Source organism: Helicoverpa armigera, chromosome 18 (assembly GCF_030705265.1).
Source record: "Helicoverpa armigera isolate CAAS_96S chromosome 18, ASM3070526v1, whole genome shotgun sequence".
Taxonomy (NCBI): Eukaryota; Metazoa; Arthropoda; class Insecta; order Lepidoptera; family Noctuidae; genus Helicoverpa; species Helicoverpa armigera.
This window is the reverse complement of record NC_087137.1, coordinates 9,748,877-9,771,266: the sequence shown is the minus strand read 5'-3', so window position 1 is coordinate 9,771,266 and position 22,390 is coordinate 9,748,877. Positions and strand designations below refer to the sequence as shown.

Below are 22,390 nucleotides of genomic sequence, written 5' to 3'. Positions count from 1 at the left end.
AAGTATTCCAAGTTACCTGCAGTATTCCAAATATGCTGCAGTTCCTCTAAGGAATTTTCTTGGAACCTGACGAAATGTAATCCGACCGTTTTGGAATATCGATGTAGTTCCATGAATTTGTAATTTAGACTAAATGTTAAATCAAATCATATAAAACCGTGAGTTAGTCGGATTGATTTGGTTTATTTTTCATTTGGAACTTTTCGAAATAGTCTGAATCAATAATTTGACGACCTCGATGGCGCAATGGTCATCATGCCGGACCGCCGAACCTGAGGTCCCGGGTTCGATTCCCGGTTCGTTCGACATTTGTGTGATGAGCATGCTTGTTGGCCGTGGTCTGGGTGTTATGATATGTATTTATAAATATGAATATATGTAGCTATATGTAGTTTATCAGTTGTGTTAGCACCCATAACACAAGTTAATTAATAACTTACCATGGGGCTAACCGACCGTGTGTGAAAAGGTGTCCCCTATATTATAATCAGGTTTTCTTTGAGTTAACTAAACATTCTTAAAATTGAGTCGATCTTATTTTTATCGTTTGGAAAATAGCATAAAAGGTAACCTGAAGAGTGGTAAAATAAGTTTCAACCGTTAAGTCAACTGTCGGTCGACTATTTGGTATGCAGTGTGCTCTAAAGGTAGACAAATTATAATGGAATTTGGAGACGAACAGAGAAAAACCTCACAATCCAAAATCCACGTTCGTAACCACTTACTAAGTGAACTCATAACTTTCACACTTAATGAACATACAAACAAGTTAATATTATCTCTTAACTCTAACTTAGCAGTTACTTAAACTTACGTACGTATGCAAAGTTTTCCCACGTCCTAAACCTCAGCTAAGTACCTAATGCCTAAGTAATAACTTATGTACAACTTTGCTTCGGTTCGGCAATCAATGTTTTAACCCATTACTATGCCTAACTTTCTTCTGAAAGGTAGAAGACCTTTGAACCTTTAGTTAGATATTAACTGGGAGCCATTAACTGTATGGTAACTATTAACGAAGTATCCTTAACTTGTAAAACACATTAGCCGCTCTCAGATACTTTTAAGCGTAATTGGGTTGTGAAAACTACGTTAATTTTAGTAAATTATGGGTATTTTGCGCATTACGTATTTGCTACTATTATCATTCAGTCGATACTTTCGTTAGTACTGAAAAGTTTGACTGTTTTTTTGAACGTGCTAATCTCAGCAACTACTGATCTGTAAAAAAAAAACTATCGGTGTCAAATAGCCTATTTATCGAAGTAGATTACTTTTAAACCGAGTGCATCAAGTAGTTCCCACGGGATACCTATGATTTTCTTACCATTAAAGGGGGATTTAGCAGAGGTCTTTTAGTGTTGTTCTGTGTGTATATAGAGATTTATTATCATGTATAAATCTTATCCTAGACAATATGCAAGAAATTCAACCCTATAAAATACCAATAACTATATATTTTTTGCTGGAAAACATACGGGGCGCATTACCGCATCAATATTTAGCAGGCATCTTGCAAGATGTTATAGTATATAGCTTATAAGGTCGGAATTGGCACTTAGGGGTACGTGTTCGCTCCCTCGCCTCGCTTGTAATAAAACGAACTGCCAGAGCGAAGAGGTTATGGGTTTACTAGAAAGAAAATACAGAAGGAATGGTGGGAAACTCAACTTTTTTTGGTTAGTGAGAACTGTTCTTAAAGTTGCCCTGGAAGGCAGCTCTTATATCTACTTGTTAGTCGTTTCGTATTTTCTTTGGCTCTTTCACTATTTACCTCTAAATGTTTAAAAAAATACTTTGCTACGCCTGAAAAATGTCATTAGTCTTTACTTGGCATTAATTAGATAGTCTGTTAAATAACAAGCGAATAGATATTTTGAGTTTACTTACAAATGACTAAATACTTACAAATCAACCCCTATCCAGAGGCTGTAGTCGTTTCTAATTCCACGTCAGAGGCCGTCAGGTGGATTTGAAAAACTTGTCATTAGTGCTCATTAACTAACCTAGATGCTTAAATTCGGTATGATTTCTTTCAATAAAACATAGGAATAGATATATTTTGTACAGTACTAACCTACTGATATTCAACTGTATCTTTCTACAGCAGATACAAATAGTGATGTTATCACAAACCGTTGTTTTGCTCGGAAAATTATATCTTCACTAATGTGTTAGACATAAAGTCGTCACTGCTAGGAACTATCACTTATGTGTCATGATGTAATAACTTTGGAAGTACTGTTTTGTGTACATTGCAGTTTTGGTAAGATGTATTAAAGGCATAAAGGCATAAATGGAATAGTTTTTCGCTTTCTATAGTACTTGAGATCATTATCGTCAGCTGTTTTATTTACCCGCTGTTGGCTGCGGCTTCCCCTCTTATAAATCTGACTAGTTCTATAAATGTCATTTTAATTAATACGCCAAATTCTTTAAAGGTTGCCAAAACCCAGGCCCAGGACAGTCTCAACTCAACCATTCTACAAATAAGATTCAAATTTATTTATTTGAACGAGCATAAAAAATAGGTACCAAACCAATAAGTTCAGAACTAGGCTGTCAATTCATATTGTACTGTTGATTCGGTAAATGGAAAACCGTAAACATAATAAGTAATAGAAAATAACCTACTAAACATAAACATAAGTTACAATACGTTTGTTGTGAACCCTTTTGCTGTTCAAGGTCAAATAGTACATTAACCTTGAAATGTTCAGGATCAACCATGTGACCTCTATATTGTTATTTCATAGCTTAGACTATAGCTACACATATTTTGTGCCATGTCATTGCAAGAAAATTATTTTCTATTTTAAATTGTGTTGTGTATACGTACGATGTTATATTTTATTCAAAATAATTTATAAGATTTTTAGAACCTTGGGCCAATTTAAGGATAATTTATTGACCAAAATATGTTAATATTTTACGGGTAGGAATTGGACGGTCAATGCCATTATCTGAAACATGAGTTTCCCACGGCTCGGTAAAATTGAAATTCAACATTGATGGAAGTGGTGTTCTTTTGTTAAAAGAAACAACGTTGATAAAGAAACCAACTTTGGAGTGGTAAAGATATTTGATGCTATATGTTCCGCGTTCGACCCTTTTTCCGCAACCGGGTAAAAAGCGTATGTCAATCTGTTCAGTAGACAGACAGACAGACTCGACATAAGACAGACTACTTTCGCATATGTAAGTAATAATAGGTAAGTTAAGATTTTGTAACTGTACCTATAGGTGCTGAGAGGTACCAAGGGTTGATATTCAAGGATCAATAATAGGTATTCGCTCACCATACTAAGTCATTGTAACAGCCTATAAATTCGTGTAAATGTTCGCTCCGCACATAGGCCTTTCCTACACGTCGTTATGTGTTACATCCGGAGAAATATCGGCCAAGAACCTATTGGAGTAACGTTTTACTAATAGATGTTGACTTTAATTTCTGTTTTAGATGATTTAAGTACCTACTAAATCCAGAATATGACAAAAAAAGTTGTCATTATTATAGAATTGCTATTAGTTCACATCATCTTTGGCCAATCTTTTTTCAATTTTTGGTATCTGAAAATGATTTCTGCGTAGCGACTCGCCCAATGTACTTCCATTTATTTTGGCTCCAACTGTACCTAATAATTATTCGTAAAAAGTTCTTAACTCACTCACCAGAGTAAAATTCATGGGTAGGTACAAATTATCAGGTGATGAAATAAAACAAAAAATTCAAAAACACTGAACGCTATATTCGATATCTAGAAACAACATTCAAAGTGGCCTAACGTCAATTTAACTTGTCTAGTATTAAAAAACATTGTTTACACAATAAGAAGTAACATATAAGGCATTCTTAGAAACTCTGACTTCATTCGTTTATTTAATTTTTTACAATTGAAATAATTAAAATTTGAAGTAATATTTTTTTTGTATTTTGATTATTAAATGTGCGATATTTTGAATTTTATAATAAAACCATATATAATTTCGCCAATCAATTAATATACCTAACAAAAGCAATTACTTTAAAAGTAAACATTTCATAGTTTTATTAAAAGCATTAAAATTTTATAAATATGTACGATATTTCAAATTTTAAAACCATGGCAATATGTACATAATAAAATTTTTGCAATGTAGGTAATCTATTTAAAACATGATTAAAAATAAATTGAACAAAGTCTGCACATAAGTAGTGTTTCTAAAATAGTAATGGAAAAGCTTAAAATCCAATTACGAAGTTGAAATGAAAATGTAATCACGTTTCTTTCGAATAAATCGAGATAATTGAATGCCAGTCAAAGTTGTTATCTGCTACGGTGCACATAAATCCAAATAATATATACGTTTTCTACGTAAATAATTACTAACTTCGTAGTTTCATTTAATTTCGTGCACATTTTAATGGTAAATAAAATGTTATAAAGCCATACCAAATAAACTCATTTATTTTTCCAATTGAAAAATAATTATTCCAACTGTAAAAAAAAGTATTTATTCAAAAATGTTGTCAGAGTTCTTATTTATACAAAACTTACGTGATATGTACAATCGTTCATAAATAAAAAGAAAAAAAAATGTGGTAAATAATAATGTTGTCCGATTTTCTTTTTCAATGAAAAAATACTAAAACTAGGTACATGTTTTAATTTAAATATTTAAATATAATGATAATTAAAGCTAACATTGAATTTAAAGCTTGATATCGACTTACAATACTTTAAACAATCGAAAATAATTATAATAAAAATAATGTTTTTAATTTTTTGTTCAATATTATGTAGAATTTTTTCACCTAACTAGAAATAATGTACTTATTTTGAATTATACCTGATTTTACCAACAACCATTAATCTGTCATTTAGGAAACTAATGCAATTTTATTTAAACTTAAACTTGCCAAATAATAATTCTTGTCATGAACATCTTCATAGCTTGTTTTAATTTTTCGGTTTTACTTCGCATTTGGGAGCAGGAAAGCAATCCTGACTCCGCCATGACACGCGTGACTTGCAAACATAATTACAGAACTCAATGGCTTTTATTACTATTTTAACTTTTATTTTTATGCCAAAATTCCAGCCGTTTGTATGCGAAAATTTATGTTTAATGATTGTTGGCAAAACAAGGAAAGTATTTTAAATACATATTACAATTATCACTTATAATACCACAAGAGCTTCAAAATTATCGGGTATTTCCCGATAGGTTCGTTGCAAACAAATGAAGGAGTCAAGTTTTTCAGGTTAAAAAATCACGAGCGCGAAGCGCGAGTGATTTTTCCTGGAAAACTTGACGACTCGCGCTCGTGATTTTTTAACCTGAAAAACTTGACTCCTTCATTTGTTTGCAGGGAACCTTGAGGGAAATGCCAGATAATTATGAAGCTCGTGTGGTATTCGGGAGATTATTTTTCCGTCCCAAATGTCGGCCACAACCTGTCAGTTTGACGTAGCAACGACCAGAGAAAATATTCAAAAAATTTTCAGTATAATACCATGTAGGTTGTACCACGTGACGTCGAATGGTGCAATTCTATTGGTCGATATTTGGGTCGGAAAAATAATCATTTTAATTTTGAAAATTAAAACTCGGACTTTGTCACTTAGTAAAAATATAATATTTTAGTAAAGACATTATTAAAGGCAAATTATTATATTTATTACGACAATGACAGTGAATTATGATCCTAATTTACGAAATGGTTCACGAACTTCTACAGGCAAGCAACATTTATTTCATATTGTAAACGTACAAAAATCTAACACCTATAGCGAACATGGACGTGAAACTAACTAGCATATGGACCTCCGTATTTTAGTATTGTCCACCATTGTGCATTATTATTTTTAAATTACATTTACGTATGTATATCACAAAGGAAATGTTCAGCTCGTAGCTTTAAAAACAAACAAGCTACCGCATCAAAATCAACAGCAACATTGGTCCTACACAAAATAACGGAGCCTCGATAACTTCCATTATAACCTAGACATATGAAATGCTATCTTATAGAAAAACATCAAGTTATACTTACGTCGTTATGTCAATGTATATGAAAACACATATTTGTTCCTAACTAACATGATTCTTTAATGTTTCAACTGTTATTGGTGATCAAATGCCGAAATGAGCGTCGTGTCGCCTCCTCTAATTCAATCTAAACGTTTCTATTTTGTCTCGCGAATTTTCTATTTTTAACTTTATCACAGGCTCGCGCTCCAGCCCTGAGGGCTATAATTACATTGCACCTTTTTTACTGATACCTTCACCTAAAATCCAAAGAACTTCGTTCCGCTCCCATTTAACAGTACATTTTATAATAATAGTTCTCTATTAGGCTTTTGATAATGAATCACACTTAGAGTAAGATTTATTTAATCACTTTTCACGTAGTTATTTCACTTTATACATGTTGAAAGATGACACTGAATATATGTGTCGTGTTTTTTGCCTCTTTTTATAAGAGGTGGTTTGTCAAGTGAATGTTTACGTGTGGGTGTTCCGCAAGGCGTATACTTAGGCCCGCTGTTCCTCGTGGGAACGGTAGGGGTTCGGGAAGGAGGGCGGTGGTCGCCTAACAGTCGTGCGGCCACCGGGAGGGGTGGCCGGCCACGGATCACATAACGCAGCAGCTCTTCGCGCGCCCTTTCAGCTCCGCTTTCAGATCACGCTTGCTTTTGCTTCGGCCAACTTGTTTCTGTCAGAAAAAGAATAAAAAAGTCAGTATTTTGCTTACTTTTAAAGGTTTTGTTGGAAGTATAAACAGATGGTAGGACTTCCATGATGGTAGGATATAGCAATAAGCCTTGTCTACGTACCTACTTTAGAATCCGCTTGGAATGCTGTCCAGCAGTGAGGGAAAAAGAGGGGGAATATAAGATTAAAGTAATATTATGTTGTGGAACATGGTGTGGTTGGTATTTTACCTGTTGCTTCATTTGCTGTTTGTTTAGTTTCCCGAGGGCGGCTAGTGCGGCTACTTCGAAGGCGTCTTTCACGCCTTTGGTGGATGCTCTAGCTGATGTCTCTACGTAGGTCATCGCTCCCAGCTGTCTTGCTACTGATAAAGCCTGGTGGAGAAAATAAGATTTGTAAATAACTTTTCAATTTCAAAGAATAGCCCCGACGTGCATTATTTATACTCAAGCGTTGTAATTTCATTGTTTATAATTATGCCAATCAACGTGTCATAACGAACCCCGTTTAAAATACCTACATAAACATTCTATCAAACCCAAACTTCAAACTAATACCATCACAGTCAAAGAAATTGAACATCAGAACTTTAAATCTTCCTATCTATCAAAGAAGACGGAATCAAAACTTTCCAATTGAGAACTATTCATTCCGCAGACTTGGTCTAAGAAATTCCAATGTCACACCGATCGTATCTATTCGACCATCCATTGACGAGCCAATTACTCCGTTCCCATTTACTAAATGGTTGCCAGTTGAATAAGATCCCTAATTAATACGGCGTCCAGCCTGAATTCGCGACCGACTTTTCAATTGGTTGTTATACAATACGTGTAAATGCCACCGGGATGTTTCAATTTAGATTAGAATTTGCAATGAATAGAGTTGGGAGTAATATTGCTGGCTTTCATTGGAGATGTGGAATAAATTCTGTGGTGTATTTATATTGCAGTCGGTTTGTCTGATCTGCTATATTACATTTAGCTAGCCGTTATGAAAAATAGGGCCATTTTGAAATGGTTCAATGATTAGCCTGATTGTCATTGCTATATGTCCTACTTATATTATAAATCCTACTTATATTATAAATGTGAAAGTTTGTGAGAATGTATGGATGTATGTTTGTTATTCAATCACGCAAAAACGGCTGGACCGATTTGATTGAACTTTGGTATGTAGATAGGTGATACCCTGGATTAACACATAGGCTACTTTTTATCGACACACCACGCGGGCGAAGCCGCTGGCGGAAGCTAGTTCTTCAATAAGTCTGGCAATGTTTAGTCGCAATGTACTGATTTCTTTCCGGCGGTTTTTTATTCAGTTACATCCAATTCGGCAAATTGTTGAACCACCCGAGTCGCATTTCAAAACGGCACAGTTTTGGATAACAGCTAACCGTAATTTAATATGGCGGATTATACAATCCTACTGCGACATATAGATTGAATTAATGAAAACATATGTTTCAGAAGTCTGCGTAGGTAGATTGGGGTTTTCGACTTGTAATAATATTGTTTATTTTAGATCTTTTTGGAGAGTTATTGGTGGGAGGTGAACGTCTATTTACGGTAATGGAGTGACCTATTTTCCTATTTTCTTAGCGTTGAACTGAATGGTAATTTTAGTTTATTTTTGTAACCCATTTCGAGGTACTTACGCAAATATGATTCTGCGATTATCAACCTTATAAAACGTAGTTTAAGAATCTGAATTGCTTTTGTCTTATCTTAGTTTTGATTCATAAAATTCTTTCAATCAGTCAAAACTAGATTTGCTAAGAATGTAGGCACAAGCAGGTATTAGAAACAGAATATAGATAAGATACAAGTATTAAAATAAGATACAAGGTATATAAGAGTTTAGCCAAATAATCACAGAATTTGGCGTACATACCTAACACGATTTTTTTTAGTTTCATTATTAAATTAATATTTACTTGTATATCGAATTTAATTGATTGTGCATCATAATATTTATCAGGTGTTACCTCTTCACTGGTGACTGGATGTGTTCTAAGCTTGGACAGCATGGTGAGCGTCTCCTTCTCGTGCCGCAGATCAGCCTTGCAGCCGCAGAGCAGCACCGGGGCTGAACCGCCGTGTGTTCTCACTTCTCTGTACCACTGAAATATCAAGATTGCTGGTTTAGTAATTATAGCTGGTGCTTCCAATATTAAAAGAGATTTGTATTGTACCGTGTGTTGCTGCAAGGATTAATTTCGGTGGCAGTCCAGTAATTTTCTATTATGTATGGGACAAACTTGTTGACTATATTGTATGCACGGTCTGGTAATTTATGCTGTAAGGTAATGTGAATTCGAGGAAAATATTTGCCCATGCTTTTATTAAGTGATATACGAATTCAAGGAAAATACACGTGCTCCTACTCAAGTGGTATATATAAATAAGAATATTAAATGGAGCAAAAGCAAAAAGAGTGTAAGTACCTAAATTCACCTGCTTTTTCTTGTTAACATTAGCCAAATTACCAATAACAGTTATTTTAATTTGATTTGGGGACATTGATATAAACTGTACAGTCTTCCTACCTTAGCAGCAGCATTGTGCAAGGACTCGGGCTCAGCGATGTTGAAACACAGCATGAACACCCGCGCGTCTTGGTAGGCGAGCGGCCTCACTGTGTCGTATGCCGTTGTACCTGTTAACAAATAATTAATAAGGATAAATAATTAACATAAGAGGTGGTAAGGATACACAGTGTTATAAATAGGTAAACATACACTTGAATTGAGAAGTTGCTCCTTTTATTTTGGAGTCGGCTACATATACAAGCTGTTGATTTGCATCCGTGCCATACTCAAGGACGTACCTAATTATGCTAATGATTCTCGACCCAAATCAAAAAAATTGGAACGTAATTGTTTTTTTATTTTTTTTTCGTAAATCCGTCAATATCATCTAGCCGTATTTAAACTTGGCGCGTGTGTTAGTGGCCTTAAAACCGTGCTGCGCCCTCACACAAACGCAAACACAAAGCATACGCAACGATTATTCATAAATTTCATTCATAAAATTGGATTACTTCTGAAATACCACGACATTACAATGACAAAAATAGCAGTGCTTATTAGATATTTCCCGTCTATTGTAATTCCAATCGATTATTTACGTATTTAATGTGCTCCTCCTGAAGTATGGCACAAATGCAAATCAACACCTTGTATGTAAACGACTTACATAGCTTTGATTTTAAGTCTATTTCCTTAGATTTAAAAACTATAGAGATTTATTAATTAGAGAAGACGGAAAGAGGTCTGGAAGTACGAATACAGTAATTTGTGAATACCGTGTGAATTTAGTTAATCGCAAACGGATAGACAAAAGTGGCGGAGGACTTTGTTGATTAGTGGTGTCGAATATTTCTCTAATGAGACAGATTTTTTAAGCTTTCTCATTTGCGAGCCTAAAACAAGAAGTAGGTAGGTACACATTTAACTTTATAGCCAAATTTTGTACATTTCCAAACCCTTTGTTCAGTTTCGATTGACAAGAAGTTACCCTAAATGTTATATTGTGGCTGTTAGTTGTACAAACGCGCAACCATTTAAATTATAGTCCGTTTTAAATGAACATGACACACCTAATAAATAATATTCAATGCGGCATACCGAACAATATAATAGAGATATAAATCATTGAATATTACGACAGACAGTCGCTTTGTTAGTTTATTAGTATTTGTATAATAAGAAAGACCTTTTAATGTAAAAGTAGAGAAAATATGTTGGTTTGTATAAACCAACATATTTTCTCTGTAATGGCCTTAATATCTGGTAATGGCCAGACGCTGGATGCAGGTCGCCTCCAACAGGTATCTGTGGAGATCTAAGGGGGAGGCCTATGTTCAGCAGTGGACTATGGCTGAGATGATGATGATGAATGGCCGTATTTTCATTTTTTACAGACGGTACCGGGAAACAGATGAAGTATCAATCATATTGATTAAAATAGACATCCTTACTCACGTTATTCTTAAATGCGAAAGTAATAACTCTGTCTGTTTGTCGTGTATATTATTTGCTTTTGGAAAGTGCACAGATAGGTAGTCTAGACTGGAGCGTCTGAGAAAGGTCATAGACTTTTTCCCAGGTGCGGGATGTAGATTCCTCAGGACGCGGGCGGAACCGCGGTTTACCTAACAGATCATTCATCTATAGGTACTAATATTATAAAGAGGAAAACTTTGTTTGGTTGTAATGGATAATCAAAAACTACTGGACTGATTTTAAATATTCTTTCACCATTAGAAAGCTATATCTGCGAGTAACATAGGCTACCTATATTTTATCCCGGTGCGGGCAGTAGCTCCCACGGGACGCGGGTGAAACCGCGGGAAAACGGCTAGTGTATAATATACATAGTTCAAATACAGGTAAGATATCTATTTATAAATCAAGGGTTATTCAACAGTATCAGCTATCAAGGTTCCCACGCCCACGCCATCTAGCGGCCTCAGTGGGCTGTCTGATCATGTCCACCCACTGACACGGACTGATATTAACTATCTTGTCTTCACATTAATGGGTTATTATTAGGTATTTTCCTGTTTTGGTTTCTAGCTAAGTTTAGTTGTTCTTGACGAACAAAGCAATATTAGTTTTTACAATTTCAATTTTTTGTTAAGCATCTTATAGGTTAGAATTATTTTCAAAATCTTTAAAAAAAATTGCATCTCACAATGAAATTGCAAATTGAGCAATTGTCAGAAAGCCTTTTGGTTGATTTGCATTTCAACAAAAAAAAAAAAATGTCGCCTTAAACGCTATAGGTATGATCATTATTTAACCTTGGGCATAGTGAATAATTTAAAATGTTCGAATATTTGTTTTTCATAAATTAATCATGAGAATACTGATGACAAAAAATCGTCAATTCTCGGTAGGCATTGTAGTTACGTAAAATCAATAGATTAAAAAAGCAGACCTTGAAATAAATTCTACAAAAAATATGCAGATAGGTACATAATAATGGATTGTAACTACGTATTTCAACTTGGTACTCACCGCCGAAATAGCTCAGTTGGGAGAGCGTTAGACTGAAGATCTAAAGGTCCCTGGTTCAATCCCTGGTTTCGGCAAATCTTTTTGCCTTTTAATTTTTTGTATCTTTATAGTTATTTACAATATAACATTTAAAATAAACAATATTATTAAGTATTTTAAAGGTTAAGTTCTTAATTATACTTTTTGTAGAGTTAGTTTTGTAGAAACTTACTTTGGGTTTCATCGACTATTTAGCTATAACGATAACCAAACCATTTTCTCAGGTGTAAAATCACCTCTGTGATCAATGGGCGGCAAGTACTGTGTGGCTGTTTATGGTTTATGTTTATTGGTAATATACTCTCCTTTAGATTAGAAGCACACTACATACTAAATAGTCGGCCGAAAGTGCTTTTTTAAAGGAAATCTGGATTCCAATCAAAGTTTTCAGTCGGTTTGATCGTTTAAATACCCTTTTAATGTGCATGCTACCATTCATCTTCATACTGATTTATGAACCCAAACAAACTAACGGCCGACTTAAAGTTTGCAGCGTGCTTCTTAGACAGCTTGTTTACAGCCTTTTTATCGTCTCACTGCTGGACACAGGCCTCCTCTCACACGGAGAAGGATTGAGCATCAATAGCATAATTAGACATCCTAGCATAATATAATTATCGGCAAGGATATTAAGCCCTGACCTTCACCTGCTCAGAAGTGATTTATTGGTCTATTGCCTCAAGTGTACAGTGCGCAAAGCGATCCCCACTCTTCCGCCGAGAGCTCATTATCCGTGCCGATAACCATACTAGTCCTTACAACTAAATATAAGCATGTTAGACATAGGTAATCCGATAATGATGTGGTTCCGTACGCACCGGTGACTGGCGTTAGTTAGTAGGTACAATCCTTGCGGCTATGTCACTGAAGACAGCTGGTATATGGTTAATTTGTGTTGCTATGTGTGTTTACACTAGCTTGCATTGATAATGACGTACAGATGTTTAATAATTCTTAAAAACATTATTTTGTATTTTTTTTTAAGTAAGAATTAAGTTTGTAGAATTGGTACCCGACTGCCAAAAGGATTATGTGTTTTGTTCCAATTTTGTATGTACATAATTATTTTAGGTTCATGGAAAACGACAATCAGGGACATTAAGTTATAAGATTGATGTGAGATGAGAGTTAATCTTATAGATGAGAAAGATTTCCAAAACAGTCCCCAAACTTGTGCTTGTTCAAATGATTTCTGCCTTTTCATTTTTCGTCAGTTATGATTTGTCATACACGCAAGATTTGTTTTTTAAATATTGTAAAGAAAAGCCCATAACTTAATAATCTGTTTCTACCTTCTTATTATTAGTCGTTTACTTTTTTAATAAATGGACGGCAGATTACAGTCAGCTAAATAGTATTGCGACTGACGTAAATGTCTGTTTGTATCAGCAACCTTTAAAGCATAGTCGCCGTCAATTATCTTGTATTAAGCGGATCACAGTCGTTAAACGAAGATAAAGCTACACTGCTGGCCATAAAAACAGTACCAGCACAGATTTTACAAGTCACAAAATAAGTGATAAAAACGTCTTCATTACAAAGATGTCAAATGAAGGCTGTCATTTTATTGCGTTATTGTCATGGAGAACCAAATGAAGAGTCGAGATGTCATAACGTAATCTCCTAAGAAAGCAGCATCACAAATATGCGGATTCTTAGGGAACAAGTTAAGTTACTGTGTTCCGCCCTTACACGCCATTTTTGGAACCCGCTCATTTTAAAATAAAAACTAAAACCAAAAAATTGACGCCACGGAACCCGAATGACTCGTTAGATCACTCGTAAGTGATCGTTTTGGTCACGCCTGCTGTATATATTTGACCTAGAGGATGGCGCCAGACCTGTCTTTTGGCACCTCCACTCATATTTCCTTACTCCGTGATTTTTGTCCTATAGAAGGCCTGTGTATGGTAGGGGATAAATTTCACTTAATATTGCGAGCCGAGGCACAAATTATGATGACATGAGATAGGTCGTGTCGATGACGTCATGTGTCGTCCCGAACCTTGCCCAACAAGTTATGCAATAACTATAGTGAGACGTTTTGGGCGTACACAAATAATTATAGGGCCTGAGAAACTTGATCTTTACAAGAAATATTCATTTAAGACCGTTGTAAAATGAAGATATGGCAATGTTTTGGTGATAAATCGCGATTGCAATAAGATTATGATGTCATGTTTTTTTTCTTTAGATCGGTACGATATTAAACAATGTTATTAAAGGCGTATTAACAATAAAATTACAAGGCTTATCCTTTGTTCAAGGTAGTAACCAGCCTTTTGGTCAACGCAAAGCATTGGCAAAATCGAAAAAAATACTGTTAAGTAGGTAATGTACCTTCGCAAAGAATACCCACGAGACAAAATATTCCATAACTAAAATAAACACATTCTCGATTCCCAAATGGCATATTAACGGAGTATTTCGCGACAGAAACAGATAAGTTTAACAACGTTGAATATTGGTGCATTATAATTGTCCTCAAGTGTACAATCTCCATTCCTGTGTACCAGGATCAGTGATTCTGGCTGACTGACCAATGTACAAATGTACGTACATACGTACATACATTGTTATGTATGTAAAATGTGTATTTACATTTCATGTGTAATGTTAAAGTGTTCGACAGTGCGATTTATTTGCACTCGAGTGTAAGTTTAAATTAAACTGATGGGAATGAAATGTATTATTTTTTGTACAAAGGATATCGATTCTAGAAATATAGAGGATGAGTAAAACAAATAATAATTTAAAGAAACATGACAGTTATCGTACTAAGTAGTATTGACTTTGATAAGAAATTGATAGAAAATGGACAGTTCGTGTTTAACGGTCAATAACCTTCATTAATAAATTGTTCAGACAGATTAAAGATCTTTCGACAAGACAAAGCTATTACATCGTGAACAAATAAAGAGAAAAATGGGTTTATTGGTGACTAATTACAACTTAACTATTGTTGAAAACATTATTTTTAAAGACATTAAGGTACTTACTTAAAAAAAAACGACTTCAATAGGTAACTAACTAACTACCATGCTGAAAACTGAATCAAAATCGATTCATCCAAACTTGAGATATCGGGTCTGTATATTATAAAAACGAAAAAAAGGCGTGACATGAAGTAATAGCCAGCCTAATAAAACATGCAGCTTTCAAAGTGTTCTAACAAACGTAACTTCAATCATAAAAATATTAATTAAACGGCAAATGTTATTTAGTGCATGCAAAGCTGTGCCATTTGTCATGGTCATAAGTGCGTGCTAGCTGAAGATAAGAGTATGTAGCTATTTGTTCCGGTATTAACGATTTTATGGTCTGTACATATTTTTTTATAGAAGTACATAATAGCTATTACTATCCGGTTAGACTGGAAGCCTAGAAGGTAATCTATCATATTCTATTAAAAGATATTGGGATTACCATTGGGTTATCGAAAACTTCTTTTTTTGATTGTGAACACGAGTATTTTTTTTTGTATTTATCAATCAAAATCAAAATAAAAAAATTAAAATCATCTTTATTTCATTTTATTTCTAGCGTACATAGGTACGTTATAAAAAAATTGTTTGTAAACTTATACTAGTTTCGCCTGTGAGAACTTCTTCACACATCCAGTAGCTTAGAGCCCATTTGAAATGTCCATAGGTAATTACTTGTAAAGAAGACAGGATCACAACTAGCTATCCCAAGGTTTTTCAAACTATACTATAGATGAGACCTACAAAATGCTTGTTGAAGTCGGGAAATATAACATTTCTTAATGTTATTATCGCTGGCTGTACATAAACAAATATAATTCAAGTGGCTTTTTATGACGTTGTAAACTCTTGACACAGAGATAATTGTTTGAAATTGTAGGTACTATTGTGCGAGTGTAGTTTCTATATATTGTTATGAAGCTGAGAAAAATTATGATTAGTTATAAATATGGTGACAATACATACGAAAACGGTATGATCAAATCGACTTTCCTACAAGAGAAATTACTGACTCTACAAGTCTAACTTACGATGTAAGTACTTATATAACAATAATAAATAAGTACCTAATTAGTGTACTTCAAGTATATATTTATGTAGATACTATTTCATTACTACACAATTTTCTAACCAAATAGGTAAATTACCCTAGCAATACACTTAATACACAATAAACGTCAATTTCAGCAACCTAACCGCAACCGATTCCTATCCTCAAATACATCATAAGTGCAGCATTCATTTGATTGCATCATACAGAGTACGCGCACTACGCCATTTGGGTACACAGCGTTGTCGTTTGACCCTGTTTGCGTACTGCTCATATAAAAATACGCCAATAGCGCACTTTGAACGGCCGGTAAACTAACATTGCCGTTGCGTTTATTAAAAACGAATTGTTTTCGTTTTTTCGGATCCAATTTGTTGGATATGAATTGTTATTTTTTGTTTTTGTTGAGTTTTCAAATAATATTTGTAGAAGAGGAGTGCATTGTTATAGCAATAATAAATAATCGTCTCGTTTTAATAGAGCATTTGAAGTTTGTGTAGTTGTCTTTGGTCACTTTGTAGAGTGACTCAAGAGGATATTGCAAAATAATATCTTCCCACAGTCCATGGTAAAAATAGCACAAAGCATCGGACTTACCTATATACGGGCACACGTGGAAACAAATACTTACCATACCGGAATAAATACATATCTACTGATAGTATAAAGCTGAAGAGTTTTTTTTATTTGATTAAACGCATCTTAGGATGAATTTTCTGTATCAGATAGCCATATGAAGGCTATAATCGTAGCATGGACAAATAATTACGTTAACTGTCAGTGAGTTATTATATTTAGGCAAAGTAAAACTTACCCGATGTGTCCCAAACGGAGAAATTAACTCTGTAGTCAGCAACAGTGCAGGAACAGCCATATTTCTCGAAGCCGGTAGGTGTGTAGGCCTGCAACAAAAACAAACCAATAAATATATCGTCATGTAATAATAATAAGAATATCAACTGTTAGAGTACCCATATACTGAATTAAACAGTCGGCAGACAAAATAATCCGATGGATGGCAATTTTATTTTAAAAATATCTTGATTCTAGTCAAAGTTTTCAGTCGGTCTGGTACAAACCGGTTAAATGTACATCTTTGTAATGTTCGTACTATTTATATTTCAAAAAGGTTTTCAAATAACAAAATGTTTACTCAATCAAGTGTATTTTCCAGCTTATTATATTTTTCGACTTTTCAATAACTTACTATCACAGACTTAGCTATTGCTAAGTAACATTCTAACCTAAGATGCACTATAAAATCAGCTTCCAACAGAAAACAGGGTCATAAACCTAATGATAACCAGTTGGATTTCCAAGGCGAGTCAGTGAGTCATCTCATACAGTAAATAAGTAGGTTTCCATATTTGGTAGCATAATATCTTAGAACCAGTAGTCGGAACCATTTAGCACCGGATTTGACGAAGGAGACCAAATAGGTACGGAACTTTTTGGTCGTAAATATTTGGGCCATATGGTCTGGTAGATTTTATTGGTGTTATTTATACATTTTGGGCTAGTTCCCACGATTTTTGATGGTTATAAAAATTATCTTTGCTAGATTAAGAAATTAATTTGAAATTATTTTCGCTGGTTTAAGAACACGTATACATTCACAAATTACCTTACACGTGCATAAGAAAGCTAATAAAATAATTTGAGTTTACAAAAGTAATAAATCTTCTTCAAACAAACTAATAAGTAAAGTACATGAACTTAAATAACTTAAGTTACGTAATAAATCACAGTACACGTATTAAAGTTCCCTCTTTCTAGTTCTTTAGATGTATTGTAAACGTTCCTACACCCTTTTCCGTTGTTAATCTTCAAACTTTACCGTACCGAGAGCCGTGCCCTGTAAATGGGCGCTAAGCCGGTTTTTACTTACGGATTTCCATTTCTTTATGTATTTTTAATACCGTCCTTGAACGGTAATGGTCTGTGCTAATCTTGAACGGCACATTATATTAAATAAACGTTATTTTTCTTATGAAAAGATGCTTAAGTTTTACGGTAGGTATTTGGTAAAACAGTGGATGTTTATAAATATAAGTAAAATACAATTTTTTCTCGCAGATATTTCAAAGTTTCTGAAAATAATTGAGGGAGAATTTCAATGAAAAACTTCAAAAAACCCCTACGAAATAAATCACTAAGATATTCAACATTCAAAGATCTTATAAAGATCACATTTGATAATGTAAGTTTTCAAAGCTATCGTGATGTTGAAATCCACGATGAACTTTGGTGTAACTCATAAGATATTGCTAATCTAGCAAACGCTATATTCCAGTTTTTAAAGTGAGTAGGTACTTCGTAGTCCAATGAATTCCCTGTTCCGTACGCTGCGTATACTATTTCTCGAATTACCACGAAAAAATCGCTATGTGTAGGTAACTTAATAAGCAAAGAAACTTATACATATAAGTAGATACACTCTTTTATATCTTGGACCACCTCTCAAAGTGCAATGGTCTACAGTTATTGCCATACCCGACTATGTGCAGAAGGGCTTTCAGCAAGACGTCCACACGAACATTTATTTGAACACTCCACTATTGGACCGTATATCGAAATGGGCAGGGTTATAATAATGAGACGCGCCGTCTTGAATACGAAATCATGCGATTTCTCTGTGAAATGGTTTTTGAGGTATACTTGAGTTTCATGGTGAATTATTGCTTTGAGAAGGATATTTGACTCGATATTTTGTTAGATGTGAATCGATTTATTCGATATTTTGTACGGTATGAGGATATTTGTGATTCGTATGCTGCTTGAATCCTGATCAGTTGATGGGATTTAACACTATGGTGAGGACAAAAAAATATAGGTACATACGTAAGTGCACAACATTGTTACAAGAATTTTTATTTATAAAAGGTATTTTATTTGGTAACTAAAATAAAGGTGGTCGTGTTATTTTTCCTCGAAAATTTTATTCATTTTATGAACTAAAAATTGTATTCTCAGAATGAAAAATACAATATTTATTTGCATCAAATAATTGCAATTAAAACAAACTGCAGTATTCGAATAATTTTCAATATAAAAATAACAAATTCAATATGAAAAATAAAATACGACTGAAAAGAACCGAAAAAAATAGTTTTAACATTTCAATTACCTACTATGTGTTGATTTTCTTTCTTGAAATAGGATTTTACACAGCCCCATACAAGCCTAGCAAGCAAATAAATAGATAGATAGGTTATAGAAATCCAAACTTAGAGGTTCCAAGAATCCCGATAAACCACAAACACGTCAATTATTGCCAATCAGAATTAGCTTAGACCTCCTAAGGCTACATAGGCAGGGTTTTAGCCTTACGGGGTCATGTCAGTATGTCAGACCTAGGGTGACAAGGGAAGGAGTGATTAATACGCCCTTAATATTATTCTGAAGGAAGGGCGTATGCTGTAGCTTAAAGTAGTTAGTAGATGCCCTAGATAGTGTGTAGGTAAATCAATACTAATATTGTTAAACTTGAAGAGTTTGTTAGTTCGCTTGAAAGCGCTAATATGAGGAACTGTTAGTGCGTTTTTTAATTGTGTTAGCTATCCCATGTATTTAGGAGGGAATAAAATATAATTATGTAAAAATTAAGGTGCAATTCGAAAAATTATATCAGTGTAAGATAGCCCATTTATTGAAGAAGGAATTAAATTATAGGACCTATGAAAAAAATACAAAGTTTTTATGTTGCTTGTAAAAAATATCAAAATCGGCTGCGTAGATTCAGATACTTATGCTACAAATTGTCAAACTTTACCTCTTTATAATATTAGTATAGATTTGAATAGATCCATAAATACCTAAATATTCACACAACTACGCCATAAAGGACAGTCTACAAATAAAATCCTAACAGAAATTCCACTACCTATATTTTTCTATACGAGTATGTATTGGAATTATCCCGTTTGGTCTGTACACATATAAGCAAACAAGACAAGTACATATGTACTTAGGAGTCTGCCGGGAAAACGTTGACCTTATTCTACAGGGATGTAGGATAAATGGATGAGGTTGAGTAAAAAGAGGTGTTATTTGCTGAGTTGTTTTTTTAAGGTAAGTATTTAATATGAATGTGTCTGATAAATATGGTATTATTAAAATCAATTACTTCTAATCCTGATGTACTAATAGTATAAATACGAATGTTGCTCTGTCTATCGTGCCTTGATGACAAAACTGCTGACCTGATTTAAATGTTTAAAAGGACTGGGGCCAATTTTTATCCGCGTGATGGGAGTCGATCCTACGGGAAGCGTGTGAAACCGAGGTTGTAAACTGTCAGGTATGTTGTAAGAATACTAGAGACAACAATACATATTAGGTTACTTATAGCACAAAAAATAGGTAAGTTAATATTTAAACACCAGCGCAAATAAACGAAAATTGCAAAGAAACACTGTATTTTCTTAAAAATCACCAAAGAAACGTTTCTGGATGTTTCTAGGCTTTACGATAACGGCTTACTTAAAGAGTCTACTAACATAATTCTGTCATTTATATTCTAAACTTAGGCGTTTTCCTTAGGTACAAGGTTTCTGTCTACGCAAATGGTTAAATATTGTACCTACTTATAATACCTAAGGTATTTTTTATATCACAAGAAGTACATATTTAAAACACATTTTTCTTTTGTAATATTCAGGAATTAAAAATAAGCACAGAAATAATACCAATTTATAAACATAACGCTCACCCATGATGTATTTTAGGTGTTACTGAAACATTTTACACAAAATAATTAAATCATTAACTAATCATCTAAGTATTGTAAATGTTTCAAGACTAAAAAAGAAAACAAAAGAACACATCCAAAACTTTTCCTTTTTAAATTAAGAACTTTACAACCAGCCAGTCTGTCATCAACAAACCTCCATGGCCATTTTTTTCATTCATTCTTTCTGTTAATTTTTGTTAATTCTGCTTCTCTAAGAAGGTTGCATTTCCCTCATACATCCTTGTTACAAGCAACGACCTAGCAAGTTGCAGTCAGGATCACCCTCGTTACACGAATACACTAGTAATCACAAATGCTTTCAGTTCTGCACTAGGAACTTCAATTTATTGCCAACTGTAGGTAGGTACTGCTGGACTTCAAAATAAGACAAAAATAAGTCTTAAAGTCTGTTTGCTGTGAAACTTTTGAGATTACAGAAAAATCTTCTAGTTTTCGTGATTGGACATTACAATTTTACGGATTTTTCTGAGTAAGTATCTACGAATTTGTTTGGAATGGTGATATCAGTTTGTGATCTAATATGTTATTTCGTCTTAGCAGACACAATCCCGTATGGTCTAGTGGCTAGGATACCTGGCTTTCACCCAGGAGGCTCGGGTTCGATTCCCGGTACGGGAAACCTTTTTGTTACTATTTTTTAAGTTTTGGATTAGAAGTTATTTTAATCCATATTTAACAAAATTATTAGCAACTTAAACATCTTATTTCACGGCAGTTATTTTTTCTACATTCCTAATTTTTCACGGATGTTCATCACATTAGAGCAGGTAGGTACACATTTTTTGTTGAAATTCCCCACAGTTGCCAACACTCCATAAAACACCATCCGTTTTTATCATTTGACTGAACGATAAAACATTGGCGGGATAATAAATCCCACGATTAAATATTTAATCGTCAAATCAGTGTCCGGTCGGAAGCCAAGTTGTTCAACCAAAAAGTTCAATTTCAACATTGAAATTCGATTTCCGCTGATTCATTTTATTTTCTGTTCAAGTGGATACGTCTTTTATTCCATTTTAATTGAAACACGAAAGAGTATTTTATTTGACTCGAAAATCAGGTGCAAAGCGATGTCATAAATTACCTGTCACTGTCACTGTCATAATTTGGCGGGAAAACCTTATCACACCGCCACTCCAAGGAACCCTCATTCAGCCTATTAATCATTAAACCATTTATTTAAATTCTGCCGTCTAATTATTCAACGACATCGTAAATTTCGTCAGACAGTCTCGGAATATATTATTTACATAATAATAAACATTACCTTAATTTGTACATTGCCAGCATGAATATTCTGAAGTTTGAGAGCGTGCGAAGCGGTCCCAAAGTGCGCAAAAGTTTGTCCAATTTGGTTGTACAACCATCTACATACACGAATATTTTTTAATTAGTACACAAAAAAATAGGGCTCTATCTGTACCCGTTACTGATCATATTTGTGTAATCAAAACTAAAAAAAACGAAATCCCAAAATTGTCCAGGAAAATTCGACATATTTGGTAAATTCATAATTGAATCAATCATTCATAACAATTGCTACTAGAAAATACTACGCGCAGTGCTATCTCGTTTTGAATGCCATTCATAGATCCCAGCAAACTCGCGTCTAAGGTCAAGCCACACCCCCTTCTGCGCCAGCGATCCCTTTTCAAGCGAGCGAGAAACAGACAGTGCTAATTTATTAGCGGAAGGGTGCGCGCGTTTTTATTTTTTACAATTGTTTACGTTTTTACTGTCGCGATGTCTTATCAATTTACATCTCGGGAGTATACGGCGATGATACGAGCATACTTTTTGTGTGGTGAGAACGCGAGAGCCGCAGTACGTATGTA

The 22,390-nt window shown here is 34.2% G+C and overlaps 1 protein-coding gene and 2 non-coding genes across 5 annotated transcripts in view; 2 read left to right on the top strand and 1 right to left on the bottom strand.

The window, feature by feature from the left end:
* Window positions 1-4,263: 4,263 nt before the first annotated feature.
* The window catches only part of LOC110383355 (rho-related GTP-binding protein RhoE), a 142,339-nt gene continuing 124,212 nt past the window's right edge, over window positions 4,264-22,390 (bottom strand). For 2 of the 3 annotated variants that reach the window (XM_064039065.1, XM_064039064.1), the window contains 6 exons: window positions 16,614-16,701; window positions 9,251-9,360; window positions 8,690-8,824; window positions 6,930-7,073; window positions 5,322-6,700; window positions 4,264-5,283 (listed from right to left, as the gene is read on the bottom strand). In XM_064039065.1, the coding sequence (XP_063895135.1) occupies window positions 6,620-6,700; window positions 6,930-7,073; window positions 8,690-8,824; window positions 9,251-9,360; window positions 16,614-16,701 (558 nt within the window). In that variant the 3' untranslated portion in view covers window positions 4,264-5,283; window positions 5,322-6,619. Of the gene's footprint in view, window positions 5,284-5,321; window positions 6,701-6,821; window positions 6,846-6,929; window positions 7,074-8,689; window positions 8,825-9,250; window positions 9,361-16,613; window positions 16,702-22,390 lie in introns of all 3 variants that reach the window. The other variant, XM_064039066.1, reaches the window with a different exon arrangement.
* Trnaf-gaa (transfer RNA phenylalanine (anticodon GAA)) lies at window positions 11,727-11,799 on the top strand. Its single transcript has one exon. It is a non-coding gene; the product is annotated as a tRNA-Phe (tRNA).
* On the top strand, window positions 21,099-21,170 carry Trnae-uuc (transfer RNA glutamic acid (anticodon UUC)). The gene has a single exon. It is a non-coding gene; the product is annotated as a tRNA-Glu (tRNA).